This window comes from Budorcas taxicolor, chromosome 17 (assembly GCF_023091745.1).
Source record: "Budorcas taxicolor isolate Tak-1 chromosome 17, Takin1.1, whole genome shotgun sequence".
Classification (NCBI taxonomy): domain Eukaryota; kingdom Metazoa; phylum Chordata; class Mammalia; order Artiodactyla; family Bovidae; genus Budorcas; species Budorcas taxicolor.
The window spans coordinates 70,644,896-70,663,631 of record NC_068926.1 but is presented as its reverse complement, the minus strand read 5'-3'; the positions used below and the strand labels follow the sequence as shown (position 1 = coordinate 70,663,631).

The following is an 18,736-nucleotide window of genomic DNA, read 5'->3' as shown; positions in this document are numbered from 1 at the left end:
GAAGGTGCAGGGGGAGAGGCCGGGGGTGGGACTCTGGATTCCTGAGTGTCTGGATCTTCACTGTGTGAGGCTTTCCACACGGTGCACTCCCGTCGCTGTGTCCCCTCTTACGAAGTGACCCCTACTGGGCGTCTCTGCTGCAGGCACAGGGCACAGGCTGCAGGGAGCAGGGCTGTGATCCTCATGGCACTTTTTATTGAGACTCTGAAAGGCCCTGAGCAGCGTCTGTTCCCAGGGAGCCTGATACGTGGTGGGTGGTAGGACCAGCCGTCCCAGTCAGTGGGTCCGAGAGGATACAGTTAAGGGGAAGTTTGTCTGGAGAAGAATGGCCCGACTGTGGTCTGTCCTGCGCTGCACGAGTGTGTCACACTGTAGGTATGACTGTGAGACTCTTATAAATATGTATTTCTCTGTTTGTCTGGGTGGTGTCTTCACTGTGGCTTATGGTACCTTAGTTCCCTGACCAGGGATGAAACCAGGCTGACTGCACTGGGAACGTGGAGTCTTGGTCACTGGACCACCTGGGAATTCCCTGATATAGTAAATGTATGAAAATATGTTAATGGATTAGTGAAAATTTTAAGGTCATTACTTTAAATACGTGCATGAGTTTAATTGAAGGACGATCTATGCTTATTTCAATTTTTCATTGACAAGAGTTCCATATCTGAAATATTATTATCTTTGTAAGTTTATTTTCTTATTAAGAAAATATTAAATAAATGACACAAGGTGAATCTTTTGAAAATTTTTATTGATATTAAGTAAAAGATAATTTTTACCCAGATACTTGCATTATTAATTTTGGGGTTTCTGAGTGAAGCAGAGCAGGAATCAGCCTCTTTCTGCCACTTATAGCATCTCCACTGCAGGATTTATATCTCTGACTAAGAAGATGTGTGTCAAAACATGGCAATCTGAGAGATCAGAGCCATGGGTGAGTGTCAGATCTGAGATGAGGGGCAGTACGTGACAGGTCAGATCTGTTGTTCCCTGGAAGCTCAGAAGTGACCACAGGAGGTTAACTGGAGTTAGACACGGTCCAGGCAGAGCGGCAGGGACAGCTGCGTGAAGGAAGGCACAGGGCCGCTGTGGGCCTGAAGCCCCTGGTAAATACCAGTGTTTTGGTGACAGTAGCAATCATAATCAGCCTCATCCTGAGTCTGCAGCCCAGAGATGAGCAGGAGCCCTGCATTGGCTGAGGCAGCCTTGGATCCAGAGAAGTGACTGGGGACCCCGGAGGCCTGGGGCTTATTGGAGTCTGACTTGAACACCAGGAGGTCCTGGGGAGGGCTCCCTGGCTTCTGCTGCAAACAGGATATTTGCTAGCCACCGACATTGGCCCACTGTGCAGGGTGCAGTCTGGGAGTCTGGCTGATGCTCCCGGAGATGCCCAGAGGGAGGCCGGCTGAGTCACCTCAGGCTGGGAGAGGGAACCTGCAGACACAGAACAGGGGGGAGATGGGGCAGGGGCTGCAAGAAAACCATCGAAAAAGCCAGGATATCACACTTTCCTGGGCTTCGCTGGCGGCTCAGCTGTCAAACAACCTGCCTACAACTCGGGAGACCTGGGTTCCATCCCTGGCTCGGGAAGATCCCCTGGAGAAGGGAAAGGCTACCCACTCTAGGATTCTGGCCTGGAGGATTCCATGGGCTGGACAGTCCGTGGTTTCACCAAGAGCCGGGCACGACTGGGAGCCTTTCACTTTCACATCATACTTTCCCAGGAAGGTACGACTTTGGTCTGGTAGAAAATATAACTAAAGAGATGACTTTTTTCCAGGAAAACCTGGAAATTTTATCATTCAATTACCCCACAAAAGACATAATATAAACTTTTTTACCAGAAATATCTAACAAAATAGCTAGCAAACTCCAGCAACTACTTTGTTCCCATAGATTCACTTGGTATGTTTATTTTATAAAACATTGCAAATGATGTAAAATTTCCTAGTTCTTCGAGAAAGCAGTTTAAGTGGTGGACATTCACCTGAAAATAAAACACATAAGTGGGAAGATTATAAATCACTCTGGTTAAATAGTGATCCAAATACTCTAAAGAAAAAGTTAATACAGTAAATCCATTATCAGATCAAGTGTTAGTGTTTCTGTATACGTTTGCTTTATAGGAAGACATTTTAAAAATAAATTGAACACCAATAATAGCAAAAACCACATTAACACAGGAACAAAAAAACACACTTGTAATATCCTGACACACACTCATCACACACCGAACTGCACACAGGTCGCCCTGTGGGGCCCCTGCCCACAGCTGTGCCTGTCCTCTGCACAGACTCTCCCAGGAGCCACTTCTACTTGGAGCCACATTCTGACTCCTCACGTTTCCGCATCTTCTCTCTGACCCAGACTTGGCAAAGACTCCACATGGATGAGAAGGAGGGACCAGAACCTGAACTGGCTGGTTAGGTTACCAGGACCAGAAGCTCCCAGGGGACAGACCTCAAAGGGAATAGGGACCCCCCATCAGGGAGGACAGTTTGCACAGTCTTCCGGATCTCCGAGTGGTTTCCCTCTTTTCTGGCCTGGAACCCTCTCTGGGACTCTGCATGGCACCTTCTCCTGGCCCTGGGCACCTCCTCTGGCCCCTGGGATGTCCCAGCCTCCAGTCAGAGTGCTTGACCTAGAAAACACGGCGGAAGCATAGAAGCTGGTCACTTGAGTGATCTGTTAATATGGGGCAGACACACATCATAGTGGACAGGGATGCGGATTTTGTTTCATACACACTTGTCACTGGGTAAAAAATTCTGTTGAAATTACAAAAATCCTTGAAGAGCAGCCTCATGAATCCCCTATATCCTCACCCAGGATCGACCCTCTTCAGTGTGATTTCCCTCTTTCAATCTTCCACTCCTCTTAGCCCTCATCTTCCTTCATCGCTGAAAGGCAGTAAAGCCCTCAGCACCATCACTTTCCCTGGGACACTCTTTACTACATATCGCATGTGCACCCGAGCAACCAATTCCAACCACTGTCAGAAGGACCCATCTGATGTTTATTTTCCCCAGTGGTGAGCTAAGCGAAGGCTGTGTGTGCTGAGCCGCTTCAGTCGTTTGCGACGCTTTACGACCTCATGGACTGTAGTCCACTAGGCTCCTCTGTCCATGGGATTCTCCAGGCAAGAATTCTGGAGTGGGCTGCCAGGGGATATTCCCGAGCCAGAGATCGAACGCACATCCCTTACATCTCCTGCATTGGTAGGCAAGTTCTTTGCCACTCGCTTTCCCACCTGGGAAGCTCCACGTGAATGTTGTACAGACTGACAAAGTGGGGGATCAGGAGATCCTGTTCTGCAGCTTTGAAGTTCACGACATCATATGTGTCACTGAACTTTGGTCTAGAGTGGCTTACATTTTACAGACCTGGGGAACATTTGCTGTGGACCAAGACCAGGAAGGTTGTGCAAAGACAGACCTTCCTCTCAGACAGGTGCTGAGTTATGAGAATACTTGATGAGGTGGCAACTCTCGAGGCAGGTCAGGAGGCACCCTCTAAACTGTGGGTCTGGTGATGGGAGGGGAGGCGGCAGGGCCACCACTGGGGTTTCTGTCTCACTTCTCAGCCCGTGTCACTGTGGGTTACACGAAGCTGCTCCCACTGCCATGGTCTGCCCCACAGATGTAGTCAGCCTCATCCTCCTCCGGGACGTTCTGGAAGGTCAGGTACCCTCAGTCCAGAGCCCAAGCCTGAGAAGTGGTCAGAGATCCCATCCCCCTTGGATCCAGCAACACCACTGGTGCCCACTCGCATCAGGAAATGGGGACCCCTCCCTGGGACCTTCTGGTGCCAGCCCACATAGTAGCTGCTGTAGCCGCCGCTCAGGGTGCAGGTGAGCTTGGCTGAGGCTCCTAGGGAGGCAGATGCTCAGGGTGGCTGCATCAGCCCAGGCTGGGAGAGGGACCCTGAAAGCACAGCACCCTGTATGTCCTGAGGAAGGACAGGGAGGTCCGTTTCCTGCATGTGGTGGGGGTGGTCAGGGAGGGGGAGTCAGGGTGCTGAGGCCTGTCCTGACCTGTGCAGTGAAGGAGGGGCGTCAGGAGGGAGAGGGGAGTCCAGGCCGAAGTGCAGCCGCCCCGGAGCTCTGCTGAGGCTGCTACTGCCCGTCTCTCATGCCCCCACCCCCAGGAGAAAGGGCCCCTCATACAATGTGCCCCTGCCCTCTGACCCGCCAAACCCCTCCCTGAGTTCTGTGTGTCGCCCAGGGTTCAGTATCACATCTGGGAGGGTGACCTGAGCTGGGTCTGTTCTGGGGCTCCCCAGGGACACAGAGAGGACCCATACCTGAGAGTCTGATTGCTGAGGCTTCTGCAGAAGGGAGACGTCGGGGAGGTTCAAGGGGAGGACGAGGAAGTGAGGGTCCCGTTCAGGAAGATCGGAAAACATGTCCACGACTTTTGACAAAGTGAACTTGATCATGCTGGAGGAGGTCACGGGGTGCAGGGCTGTAGAAAGAACGGAGGCCAGGACTGGGAAGGAAAGCCATGAGTCAGAGGGGGAGGGGCAGGGGAGGGAGGCTGTTAGGAAAGAGCTGAGGAGGGGCAGGAGGAGACTGAGGGGAGCTGAGGGGTGCGTGGGACGGTATCTGGGCATTGCTCCCCTCTTCTGATCCTGGGGAAGAGGGTGGGGCCTCATACACCCCTGAGCCCAAAACCCTCCAGCTGTCACTCATGGGCCCCCTTTGCAGCTTCACTCCCCGCAGGAGGCCTGGGGGTTCAGGGCTCTGAGTCTGTCCCCTGAGAGGATGCACGTGCTGTCACGTCCAACTTAGGCCAGTGAGCCTGGGGACTCATGCAGTCAGGGGACCATGTGTTGTGTTCAGGCTTTGCAAGTTCGGAGCAAGTGCACAGCGCCCCCTGGTGACGTGCTCGGGGAATGATCATGGTGGGGAAATTGCGAGGAAGGAGGGGCAACTGCCTTTTCTCAGGTCATCAAATACTCCAACAAGGAACAAATTCATTAAATGACACTAAGCATCACACGTCTTTGAGCTCAACAGATGAGTTTCCTTTTTACTTTCACCTGCTGTATTTCCAGGTTTCCGCCTACTGTGTGCTCGCGGTGGTGCTGGTTTAGCTGCTAAGCCGCATGCCCCACTCTTGGGACCGCCGTGGTCTGCAGCCGCCAGGCTCCTGTGCCCACGGGGCTCTCCAGGCAAGAACACTGGAGTGGGCTGCCATTTCCTTCTCCAGGAGATCTTCCAGACCCAGGAATCGAACCTGGGTCTCTTGCATTGTAGGCGGATTCTCTACGGACTGAGCCATGAGGGAAGCCCCACTTTGTTCTCATAACTGTATTTTTTGCATTTATTTCCTTTTCCCCTTTTCCCCAAAAGTGCTTATACTTCCTCATCAAATAGACTTGATGATTGTTCACTACAAATATCTGTCACCTGATTTTATCTTCTGAGTCATCTCAGCTTTGATGTCTATATAAGTCTCTTTTCCCATGGTTACTTATTTTCCTGGTTCTTGGTATCAGTGATATTTTTCACTAGATCCTGGACTTTGGGGATGAGAGAGTCATTTCCTAGGTAGGTTGATAAGAAGTCTAGGGGTCCCCAAGGAGAGAGGGTTCTGGAAGTCTCAAGGAGGAAGAAAGGACAAACTTTTTTTCCCTCTATATTCTTTAGGATTGTATAACAATAATGTACCCTGCCTGAGGACAGGCTCTGGATGAAACCTTCTGGCTAATCCTATTATCTTCAAATGTAAATTATGGGAATAGGTCTGGTGAGGTCTTTACAACCTCCAGACATTCTTTGGATTCATTGGAGTATATCACTCCATTGCTAACACTAGCAAGGGGGTACTCTTTCTACCCCCTTCTGATGCCTATGTCAGAAGCTTTTTCTGTCTCTTTGATACTTTAATAAAAGTTTATTACACAAGTTTATTACACAAAAGCTCGTCTCTGGCCCCGGATTGAATTCTTTTCCTCCTGAGGCCAAGAATCCCGGTGTCTTTGCGTGGTTCAGCAACAACCTTTCAGGGAGATTACATGAAGCAACTTGTTGGGACCAGCCCAACCATGAACCAACCTGGGGGAGCGGAGCCACAGAAGAATAAGGAAAAATAAGACCCAGAAAGAAAGTGGGGATCAGGGGGCTGATGCCATTCGCAGCAAAAGCCCAGATCCCGATCCTCGCCTGCCTTTTGCTGTTGACTTCCACTTCCTTAATCTTGTGAGAGAGACATCTGTTCTTTACAATCTCAGATTGGGAATAAGGATACACAACACACAGTTTTTCAGGCCTTTCATGACTTTGTTTAGCCCTTCGGCTAGTGACACCCTTTCTCAGCAACTCCCTCAAGGCTCTGGAACGGTCACTAATGGTTTTCCATCAGTCACATCAGTACTTCAACATCTTGTTTTCAAGATGTCTTTCCAAGATGTACTTTTAACTACTCCCAGCCCTTCACCTGGGGTTGATGGGAAAGTCATTCTTATTTTTCAAAGTTCAGTTCAGTTCAGTCACTCAGTCGTGTCTGGCTCTTTGCGACCCCATGAATCACAGCACGCCTGGCCTCCCTGTCCATCACCAACTCCCGGGGTTCACTCAGACTCACATCCATCGAGTCAGTGATGCCATCCAGCCAACTCATCCTCTGTCGTGCCCTTCTTCTCCTGCCCCCAGTCCCTCCCAGCATCAGAGTCTTTTCCAGTGAGTCAACTCTTTGCATGAGGTGGCCAAAGGACTGGAGCTTCAGCTTTAGCATCATTCCTTCCAAAGAAATCCCGGGGTTGATCTCCTTCAGAATGGACTGGTTGGATGTACTTGCAGTCCAAGGGGCTCTCAAGAGTCTTCTCCAACACCACACTTCAAAAGCATCAATTCTTCGGCGCTCAGCCTTCTTCACAGTCCAACTCTCACATCCATACATGACCACAGGAAAAACCATAGCCTTGACTAGACGGACCTTTGTTGGCAAAGTAATGTCTCTGCTTTTGAATATGCTATCTAGGTTGGTCATAACTATTCTTCCAAGGAGTAAGCGTCTTTTAATTTCATGGCTGCAGTCACCATCTGCAGTGATTTTGGAGCCCCTCAGAACAAAGTCTGACACTGTTTCCACTGTTTCCCCATCTATTTCCCATGAAGCGATGGGACCAGATGCCATGATCTTCGTTTTCTGAATGTTGAGCTTTAAGCCAACTTTTCACTCTCCTCTTTCACTTTCATCAAGAGGCTTTTTAGTTCCTCTTCACTTTCTGCCATAAGGGTGGTGTCATCTGCATATCTGAGGTTATTGATATTTCTCCCGGCAATCTTGATTGCAGCTTGTGTTTCTTCCAGTCCAGCATTTCTCATGATGTACTCTGCATAGAAGTTCAATAAGCAGGGTGACAATATACAGCCTTGACGTACTCCTTTTCCTATTTGGAACCAGTCTGTTGTTCCATGTCCAGTTCTAACTGCTGCTTCCTGACCTGCATACAGATTTCTCAAGAGGCAGGTCAGGTGGTCTGGTATTCCCATCTCTTTCAGAATTTTCCACAGTTGATTGTGATCCACACAGTCAAAGGCTTTGGCATAGTCAATCAAGCAAAAGTAGATGTTTTCTGGAACTCTCTTGCTTTTTCCATGATCCAGCGGATGTTGGGAATTTGATCTCTGGCTCCTCTGCCTTTTCTAAAACCAACTTGAGCATCAGGAAGTTCACGGTTCATGAATTGCTGAAGTCTGGCTTGGAGAATTTTGAGCATTACTTTACTAGCATGTGAGATGAGTGCAATTGTGCGGTAGTTTGAGCATTCTTTGGCATTGCCTTTCTTTGGGATTGGAATGAAAATTGACCTTTTCCCGTCCTGTGGCCACTGCTGAGTTTTCCAAATTTGCTGGCATATTGAGTGCAGCACTTTCACACCATCATCTTTCAGGATTTGAAATAGCGCCACTGGAATTCCATCACCTCCACTAGCTTTGTTCGTAGTGATGCTTTCTAAGGCCCACTTGACTTCACATTCCAGGATGTCTGGCTCTAGATGAGTGATCACACCATCGTGATTATCCGGGTCGTGAAGATCTTTTTTGTACAGTTCTCCTGTGTATTCTTGCCACCTCTTCTTAATATCTTCTGCTTCTGTTAGGTCCAGACCATTTCTGTCCTTTATGGAGCCCATCTTTGCATGAAATGTTCCCTTGATATCTCTAATTTTCTTGAAGAGATCTCTAGTCTTTGCCATCTGTTATTTTCCTCTGTTTCTTTGCATTGATCGCTGAGGAAGGCTTTCTTATCTCTTCTTGCTATTCTCTGGAACTCTGCTTTCAAATGCTTATATCTTTCCTTTTCTCCTTTGCTTTTCGCTTTTCTTCTTTTCACAGCTATTTGTAAGGCTTCCCCAGTCAGCCATTTTGCTTTTTTGCATTTCTTTTCCATGGGGATGGTCTTGATCCCTGTCTCCTGTACAATGTCACGAACCTCCGTCCATACTTCATCAGGCACTCTATCTATCAGATCTAGGCCCTTAAATCTATTTCTCACTTCCACTGTATAATCATAAGGGATTTGATTTAGGTCATACCTGAATGGTCTAGCTGTTTTCCCTACTTTCTTCAATTTAAGTCTGAATTTGGCAATAAGGAGTTCATGATCTGAGCCACAGTCAGCTCCCAGTCTTGTTTTTGCTGACTGTGTAGAGCTTCTCCATCTTTGGCTGTAAAGAATATAATCCATCTGATTTCAGTGTTGACCATCTGGTGATGTCCATGTGTAGGTCCATGAATCAAGGCAAATTGGAAGTGGTCAAACAGGAGATGGCAAGAGTGAATGTCCACATTCCAGGAATCAGAGAACTAAAATGGACTGGAATGGGTGAATTTAACTCAGATGACCATTATATCTACTACTGCGGGCAGGAATCCCTCAGAAGAAATGGAGTAGCCATCATGGTCAACAAAAGAGTCTGAAATGCAGTACTTGGATGCAATCTCAAAAACGACAGAATGATCTCTGTTCGTCTCCAAGGCAAACCATTCAATATCACGGTAATCCAAGCCTATGCCCCAACCAGTAACGCTGGAGAAGCTGAAGTTGAACGTTTCTATGAAGACCTACAAGACCGTTTAGAATCAACACCCAGAAAAGAAGTGGCGGCTGCGTGGGCGCAGGAGGCCCGAGAGGAGCCACTCTATGTTCAGGAGCAGAAAACCAGGCCCCAAATAAAGGATGTTCGTGGTCACCGGGCAGAGATGAAGACAGGCTGAGGAGCTCTGAGGGCGGTCCTGGGGCCTCGTGGCCCGCCTCTCACCCCGTCTTTGTCACCACTTCTGCGGCAGCATTTCCTGGGGGAGCAGGAGAAGGACCCGCTGAACTGAGCCCCGGTCTTTCGCCCTCACCGAGGGTGAAGCCCGCCCAAGGCTCCCTCGGGGTGGACCCGTGCCCCCCTCCCCGCCGCTCCCCAGCCTCCTCCACAGCCGGCTCCTCACCATGGCCGGCTCCTGGTCGCCTTCCACAGCAGCTGCAGACACTGCGACTGGGTGTCTGTAACTCATGAGTCTGATGCCCAGACATGAAGTGTGACCTCACACGCACGGCAGAGGGGCTTTACAAACCTCTCTGTGTCCTGGGTTACACCGCTTTACTTTCCGCATCCTGGCACCTCCTGGTGAAGATGACGTGGGTGTCAGCGAGGGATGAAGCCTCCAGCCAGTGTTGTCAACACGACTGGGATACCCCTGAGGAACTGGGGTCGTCTCTCGGGTCGCCGTGTCCAGTTCAGGGAAATGGAGGAAATGATGGTAATTCAGACGAGGCTGACAGTGCGGGTGGGTGGGGGAGGGTGTGTCCACAGCGAGTGCCCAGCGGTGCCCACAGCAAGCCCACAGGGAGGCCTGCTCAGCTGGGGAGGATCAGAGGGCAGGAATTTACACCAAATCCAAAGAAGATATTTAGGAGCCACCTGTGGGCCAGTTCTGAGCCTCTGAGGCACTAGGGAAGCACAGAGGAAGCCTTGCCTGCAGGCCCCAGATTGTTCCTTCTCCCCAGAGTAAAGGCTGTGATCCTGACACTCCTCCAGCCCTTCCTGCTCCACACCCACCTCCATCACACACACACACGCACACACACAGACACACCCACCCCTCTATCACACACCTCCATCACACACACACACACACCTCTATCACACACACACATACACCCCTCCATATCACACACACACACACACACCCCTCCATCTCACACACACACACACACACACACACACCCCTCCATCACAGACACACCGCTCCATCACTCACACAGACAACACACACCTCCATCACTCACACACACAACACACACCTCCATCATACACACATACACACCTCCATCACACAGACAAACATACACACACCCCTCCATCACACACCTCCATCACACACACACACACACCACTCCATCACACACACACACCGCTCCATCACCCACACGCACAGACACACACCTTCATCACACACACATACACACCTCCGTCACACACACACACATACACACACCCCTCAATCACACACCTCCATCACACACACATACACCTCTATCACACACACACACCCCTCCATATCACACACATACACACACCTCCATCACACACACACACCCCTCCATATCACACACATACACACCCCTCCATCACATACACACATACCCCTCCATCACACACACACACCTCCATCTCACACACACACCCACACACCTCCATCTCACACACACACACCTCCATTACACACACATGTCAGGACCAGACACCAAGGCATTGAGGACAGATTCTGGGGGACGTGATGACACCTCCCTCTTTTCTCACAGAGGCAGGATCTCCCGAAAAGCTCTTCGCCCCGGAGAGGGGCCCTGAGACAGTGGGTCCTGGGAAGTGACATCACGGGCTGTGCCATCGGCACACTCTGAGCCTCCCTCATTCACTGGGGCACCCTCAAAGCTCCCCCACTGCGTCCAGGGCCTGCCTGCCCTTCCTCACAGGGGCCCCTGTGCCCACAGCCGCCCCTTCACCCACCCCGGCTGAGCTGATCTCAGAGTCAGGATCACTCACGGCTGGAGTGCTGGCCACTCAGCCCTTCCTGCTGCTGCTCTGAGCCCAGATCTGCACTCCAGGCTCCAGCCTGCCCATCCCGGGTCTCCTCCTCCAGGGCGAGGACACAAGTCCTTCCATCCCCTGAGTGGGACCAAGCCCCACGTAGAGGAGCTCAGGGCAGGCCCGGGGATGGCCGCTCTCTCAGGAGCCGAGGTTTCAGTCCTGTTGTGGTGTTGTGGTTGCTGTTTACCCAAATCACAGACACAAACTCTTTCAACGCCCCTGTTTGATGGGTGAGTTTAGGGAATCGAAGTGAGGAGGGGAGACTCAGCGTTTGCCCCCCAGGAGGGACCAGGAGGAAGCATCTCCCGGCATCCACAGTGACCTGTGAGCAGGGACCCAGGCCGGGCCGGAGAGGACACCCTGCTGAGTGCCCATCACACACAGAGACCCATTCATCCAGATCTAGTAGTTGGTGGGGGTGGGAGTCACACAGCAGGCGCTGCCCACAGTGCAGACCCTGGGGAGACCCACAGCGCCCCTTATAACCCCCCAGACCCCATCTCTTGGTGGAAGTGGTGCTGGGCCTGGACTGATGCCGGCTTACTGTCAGTCCAGGAACATACACAGCCGTGCCCTGTGTTATGAGCACAGCAGGGATAGACACTGGCTGTCCAGCTTCTCAGGGAGCAACACTTTCCAAAATCAAATATACATACATACATGCATACACATATATATATACATGTATATGTATGTTTAAAAATCTATCAATGTGGTCATCAATAAAATTCATATGGCATTTTAAAATATTAAAACTATGTCAGATTGATTAATTGAAGACCAAAAGTAAAAAAGCCTGGAAGTCTGGGACAACTTTCAGAGAGCAGGAGCTGTCTGGGACAATATCAGACTTGAAGGCTTTCAAAGCTTCTTTTCCATGATTAGCTTCAGTGCAATGTCTGTGAGCTGCTAAGCCACTTCAGTCGTGTCCGACTCTGTGCGACCCCATAGACGGCAGCCCACCAGGCTCCCCCGTCCCTGGGATTCTCCAGGCAAGAACACTGGAGTGGGTTGCCATTTCCTTCTCCAATGACTGTGAGCACGTGGTGTATAATCAGATCAGCACGTGTTCTGTGGATCAGGCTATTGCACACATGTAAAGAAATGGACAAGTCTTACTTTATTCTGCGTCATCAGGTTAATGAAACTGAGTACGTCTCTTAAAACTCTTTGAACAAGAAGGGTCGTGCTGGCTGTTGGGGGTCTCTGAGTCTCAATGTTGTTGATAAAATGGGCTCCTGAGCCCCTTCCCATCATTATGGGCTGTGGGGTCCTCTTGGAGACCTGGACACACCCGGGGAGAGACTGCAAGAGGCACGGGGCCGTGAACCACGGGCGGGAGATGGATCTGGAGCCTCCCTCCCCATAGGGGTGCTGACCACTTCCCCTCTCCTGCCTCTCCTGCCTCTAAAGGCTGACCCTCCGGGCACATGGGCAGGTTTTAGTAGCACTTGCCCATGGGCTCCCACCACTGTGCAGCTGTAACTACCACTGCCCTGGTCCAGCAAGCAGTGATCCTCAGCCTCATCCTCGGGCTGGGCCGCCGTGATGGTGAGGGTGGATTTGTTCCCAGAGATGGAGGCAGAGAAGCGATCAGGGACCCCAGAGGGGGGGGTGTTTGTGTTGTAGATAACATTTCTGGGAGCCTGGCCTGGGGTCTGCTGGTACCAGCTGGGTTCGTTGTAAGTAGTGACTGACCCGGAGCTCAGTGCACAGGTGAGGGTGACCGTCCCTCCTGGAGACACTGACAGTGCTGGCTCCTGGACCACAGTCTGAGCATCCACTCCTAAAAAGAACAAGAGAGAGACAGGGGTTGTTATGGAGACAGGGCCCTGAGACCCTGCGTGGAGGTGCCCCAAGGGTGCCCAGTCCCAGCCCCTGACCTGAGCCACAAGCGAGCAGCCCGAGCAGGAGCACTGGCCAGGCCACGGTGGGGCCCCTTCCAGGACGCGGCCTCCTCAGCCTCCTGGGCTGCAGGTGGGGTCCTGGGCCTTCTCGTGCCTCCAGCCCGTCAGGAGGAGGCGCCTCATGTAAATCCCTTCCTCCTCTCCCTGCCCAGGTCACCTGAGGCCCTGGGGTGGGGGAACTTGAAGGAGGCAGATGCTGGACCTCACGCAGAGCAGGGACAGCTCGGGGAGGAGCCCGAGAGATGGGGCGACGTCTTTCAGCAAATGTGCCCCCGTGACCTGGTGACCTCGGTCCTCTATCTCCTCCCGGAGTGTCTGAGGCTGAAGGAGGAGTTTGCAAGTCTGTCTCTCTTGCCGCAATAACCCAGCCTTTCCCAAACCCGAGCTCGTCTTTAGAACACTCTCTGTCTTCTCAGGGAACCCTGAGTCCCGTCTGGGCAGTGCTGTCCGTCCTCCTCCAGCCCTGAGCCGAGCAGGAGATCCCGGAGCCTGTGTCTGCTGTGAAGGGTGAGCGGTCGCCCTGGAGCACAGTCTTGTAAAGTGTCTCTAGTCCCGGCGGTGGGGGGACCAGGGCAGGGGTGTGACATGCAGAGCCACACGGCCAGGCTAGGGGTGACAGCCTCCTGTGCGTAAAAAGATATGACAGTGTGGACTAGCTTTACTAGAACTGTAGATTTTAGGGGTAAAACGTCACCATCTCGTCATGCAATTATGATAGCTGGCATGTTCAGTTCCAGCAAAGTTGGAACACATGTCTCATCATCAGAAACCCAAAAACCCCGTGTGTAAGAGGTAGGTGTGGTGAGCACCGTGGACCTTGTAAAACTCCCTTCCCTGTGGTTCTGGGTGGAGCCGATGGACGCGGGATGGAGGAGGGGTGTGGGGGCAACGAGGTGAAAGAGCTCAGACGTCTCCTGTTCAGGTGTGTGGAAGAGACGGGAAAGGTCTTGTTCATCTCTTGTTTTTTGACATAAAAATGTAAATACTCTTCTTATGTGTATTCGTGTTAGATTTGCTGCTAAAGCATCTGTTTAATGAAATCCACCTGATCTCTGTCAGAGGTGCTTGAAAAGCTCAGCTCATAGAGGGGAAAATATGTATTCCTCCTTAACTCTCTCTTTATTATACGAACATGCTGATGACAGTTGGCGGAGCTTCTGAGTTCATATATTTCATGTTACAGGTGTTAACATAAAGGGAAGGAACGAGGAATGAAGCCACAAAAACTGACACAATACCAGTTTCCATGCTTCACTACAAATGCTGAAACTGCCAAATAACACGACAGGGAACACTTTTAAAGGACATGGATGGTGACAGAGGGCTCTTGCCTGCATCCCTCCTCCGCTGGGAACACCCGGGCGCTCTGCGGGCAGTGGGGCAGCCTCTGCAGGGGTCTCACCCCCTGTCCAGGTGTCCCTGGAGGGCGAGGTTCCTGAAGGAAGCCCATTTCTGTTGTATGACTGGCCCTCTGTCCTTGGGTGGATGTCAGGTCTGGGCACGGACCCCACGCCAGAGCAGCAGGAACTGAGAGGCGAGCCTGTGGCTCTGAGCTGAGAGCTGCCGTGTCCCCTGGGGGCCCCGGTGCAGGGCATCACCCTCCAGTGAGGACCCTGCTGCCCACGTGGGCAAGAGCCAAGGGAGGAGGTGCAGGCTGCCTGGCCAGGACCCTGCGCTCTCAGGACCAGACCCACAGCGCCCCCTGCTGGACTCAGGCCTCCTCCTCCCCCTACTTCACAGCCTCCGGGAAGGGCTTTCTCACACTTGCAGCTGGGTCTTCCTGATGTCACCCCCAGGGCAGTAGAATGAATCCTTTCCGTGGAGTTTGGGGCGGGTCATTAATTTTTCCAAGTAACTTTGACTTCAGGCCTTTTAATGCAATGCTGATAAATGAATTTCAGGATTTCCTCGGTCTGAGTTTGCTCTGCCCAGCTCCTGGGTTCAGTATCAGAACACAACCACCTGAACGAGGGTCCAGGATTCAAAATCCCAGAGGCCCATAGGTGGTTCCTGGTCACGATCCTGTCTGAATTTCCCTCCCGGGTTGGTGTGTGGTTGATGTTGGCTTTGCAAGGTCACCAGGGGCCACCCCGGCCTGGAGTGCACCGCTCTGTCCCTATTTCTGTCTTTCCCAAGAGGATGTGAGGTTCTCAGGGATAGCCGACCTTTCCTTGATCACTCCCAGGGGTTCTCCTTTACCCTTGAACCTGCTCCTCACAGTACTTTTTGACTCATATATTTAAAGATTAAAGATGTTTTGAGTCGAATTTTGAAAGCTTTCTATATTAAGTGCTTGATATACACGATTATAACTATAAATGGGGATCTCATCCTTGTCAAGACCCCTCCTTTCCTGACTGAGAAACCCTTCTGACCTGTTACCTGATCGTCACTGGGCATGGCTGACATTCATTGGTTAGACTCCATAGATTTAACAGAGGTGGGTTTATAAGGTCTCTGTCCAAAATAGTGACATTTATCCAATATCATCTCAAACAAGGAACCAGGAAGGGAAAAATGGGAGAGGTCATCAGGGAAAAGAGGAGGAAATGAGCAAGTGAGGAGTCTGAGAACCATGTCCTAAGGGGAAGGGTCTCCTTCACCTGGAGAGGAGGGCTCCTAGGGTGCAGTGTTCAGAGACAGGGAGGCACCCAGCTTCCCTAAGCGTCAGGGTTCAGGGCAGAGCACAAAGCCTGGAGCAGGAGAGGGGCGTGCGGGGGTGGGAGAGGCCCCTGGGGTCCAGGGCACAGATGCTGGGCTTCTGCTTCCTCAACATCCTGCCCAGAACCTGTGAGACACTGTATCTGGGCACATGCAGATTGTGTTTGTATTTGGAGAAAAGGGTCAATTTCATGGATCCCATAAAAGGGACCAGGACGAGGGTGTGAGCCTGCCTGGTACTGACAGCCCAAGTGACTGCAGAGGCCTCAACCAGCACTGGGGACGTCACAGCCAGGGTCAGGGCAGTGATGGGGCCGACACGGGAGTACAGGGCAAGCTTTCACCACACATCCCCATCACGCGGGAATTCCTGTGGCTGTGGTTAGTGATGAGCTGTGTGACACTGATGACCAGCCTCCTCCTCAGGATGGGGTCCAGAGTGATCCAGGAGGGCGAGAGGACAAACCAGGAGGCAGAGAACAGGGCCGAACCCCTGAGTGTCCCTCACCTCTGTCATCGGTCTCAAAGGCAGGGCTTTGCCTGGAATCCCTCGTCATCATTGCCTGGTGGTCCCCGTGTCCCTGCTGCTCCTTCTGCAGGACACGGAGCCCCTGGATCTGGGCTCATCAGGGGCATCACAGGCGGAGGGACCCGGGCACATCGTGGGGAGCCCCTGCTCCTGACAGCCCACAGACCACCCCAGCCCTGAAGGAGGAAATGCTCCGATGGGGTGGAGACGAGAGGAGCAGAGGGCAGCACAGAGCCAGCACCTGGGGGTCAGGAGAGCCACTCCCGGGGCTACCCGCCTCCTGCGATGTATCCCCGGTGCCCCTCACTCCTCACGCTCTCTGCTCTGCCCCTTCAGGAGCAGAGTTCTCACCCTGGGGGACGATCTGCCTGCTGGGATGGTCCACAGACTCTGCTGGAGGCACACCTGGGAAAGCCTCCTGCTCCTGATCTCAAGTGAGGGAGCTCAGCTCCACGGCTCCCGTGATCACCCGGCTGCCCAGGGGGCACTTCAGTGGCATCAGAATCTGCTTACATTTTCTGAGAGTTCAGCAAAACTGACTCTACCATTGGGAGCAGACATACTATGAACCAGAACATACCTCAGGAATAAGTTGGTTCCAGGGTAATATTTAAGATTTGACGGTTCTCTAAGAACAAGCCCCTGACAGGCTGAGGCTCTCATCCCAGTTTCCCGTCTACCTGTGTCGCTGTGCGGAGCCCTGTTGCACCAGCCTGCACGGTCAGAGTCAGCCTCGTCCTCACGCTGCAGCCCAGAGACGTGAGGAGCCCTCCGTTGGCTGAGACATCCTTGGATCCAGAAAATCCGCGGGGACCCCGGAGCCTGGTTCTTCCTGGAGTCTGAGTGGTAGGACCGGAGTACTGAGGAGGGCTCACTGGCTTCTGCTGGTTCCAGTAAGAGCAGAGCGGCCGACACTGATGTCACTGCTGAGGGTGCAGGGAGCCACAGAGTCACCTGTGGTCTCTACGGGGACAGGGGTCTCCCCACACACAGGCCCTGAAACCATTGCCGGTCTCAGCAGTCCAGGGCCTCAGGGCTGCAGTGTGGTCACTCACAGCAGCACCAGCTCTAGGGGCTTAGAGAAACCAACAGTAAACAGCTGTAGAATTAATATATCTGCAACCTTATCAAAGAAAGTTAACAATAAAGCCATTAAATTGAGATTCTTCTAAAATATCAGTTGACAATAATAAGAAAACACACTACTCAAGATTAGAAATTAAAGTGATAATGTTTGAACAAGTAGGTTTGAACATGGTGGAGTATTCCAAATTCCCTTTCCCCTAAATGGTCTTACATGGAGCAGGACTGGGAAGAACAGCTGAGGGCGTTTTGGCTGAAAACATGCAGTAAGTTGTGAGTACGACCACACATTCTTGTTCTCACCGTGTGAGATGAAATACGACTTTATGTCCATTTCAGAGCTGCTGCTCCCGTGTCTGCTTGGACAGAGATGCTTCAGTCCCGGGAGGCCCATGTCTGGAGGAGAGCAGGTTTTTGTCTCACTTCCCCCCTGGCCTGGAGCACTGTGCCATTATAGCTGCTACTTTCATAACTTGCACAGTAATAATCGGCCTCGTCCTCAGCCTGGAGTGAGCTGATGGTCAGGGTGGCCGTGTTGCCAGACCTGGAGCCGGAGAATCGGTCCGGGACCCCCGAGGGTCGACTGCTAGTACCATAGATGATGGTTTTGAGGCCTGATCCTGGGAGCTGTTGGTACCAGCTCACATAATTACCACCCCCGATGTTGCTGCTGCTTCCAGTGCAGGTGATGGAGACCCTCTGGCCGAGGGACCCGGACACGGAGGGCGGCTGAGTCAGCACAGCCTGGGCCCAGGATCCTGCAAGGGGGAGAGACAGAGATGGTGACTCAGGGTCCAGGCATGATAGCAGAGAGCAAGGCTGTGAGGCTTCCCAGGGCCCTTCCCCTGTCCCCCCATCCAGTCACCTGTGCAGAGAGCGACCAGGGTGAGGAGCAGAGGGGACCAGGCCATGGTGGACACGGTCAGGGCGTCCCGCCGTCTGTAGCCCCACAGCTGAGCAGAGCGTCCCCACACCGCTGCTTCCCCTCTTCATAGCCTGAGAGGGGGAGGGGCCTCTCATGCAAATGACCATCCTCCCCGCCCCGCCCCCACAATGCTCTGATCCCCTCTGGGACCTGAGTCACCTTCCTGTGCATGAGGGAGGCCAGTGTGTGATCAGGGGCGGGGTTGCATGGGGCTTGGGGGTGGGAGGTCACAGCAGGGAGCCCTGAGTAGGAAGCAGCAGGGGGCTGGGCTCTGCTCTCACCCCTCCAGACACTCAGGAAAAGCCTCGGAGCGCCCCCTGGAGTCCTGGCCAAACACACATCCCGACCTGGTGATCAGAGCTCTTAGAGTCAACTTTCCCCAAACTGATTTTGAAATTATACCCTTCAGGATGTGTTTGGATGGACAACAACAGCCAACTGTAGCTTATCCTGTAGTGCATGTGAGTGTTACACTGTGGATGTGTGATTTGAGATTTTAAATGAACCAAAATGTGTTCATGGAGTAGTAAAAATCTA

At 52.2% G+C, this 18,736-nt stretch overlaps 1 gene segment (V, D, J or C); it reads right to left on the bottom strand.

Annotated features, from left to right (window-relative positions):
* Positions 1 to 16,850: 16,850 nt before the first annotated feature.
* LOC128062126 (immunoglobulin lambda variable 1-40-like) lies at positions 16,851 to 18,254 on the bottom strand. The segment is given in 3 exon segments: positions 16,851 to 17,030; positions 17,698 to 18,032; positions 18,140 to 18,254. Coding segments are annotated over 3 exon segments (561 nt in total).
* Positions 18,255 to 18,736: the final 482 nt, after the last annotated feature.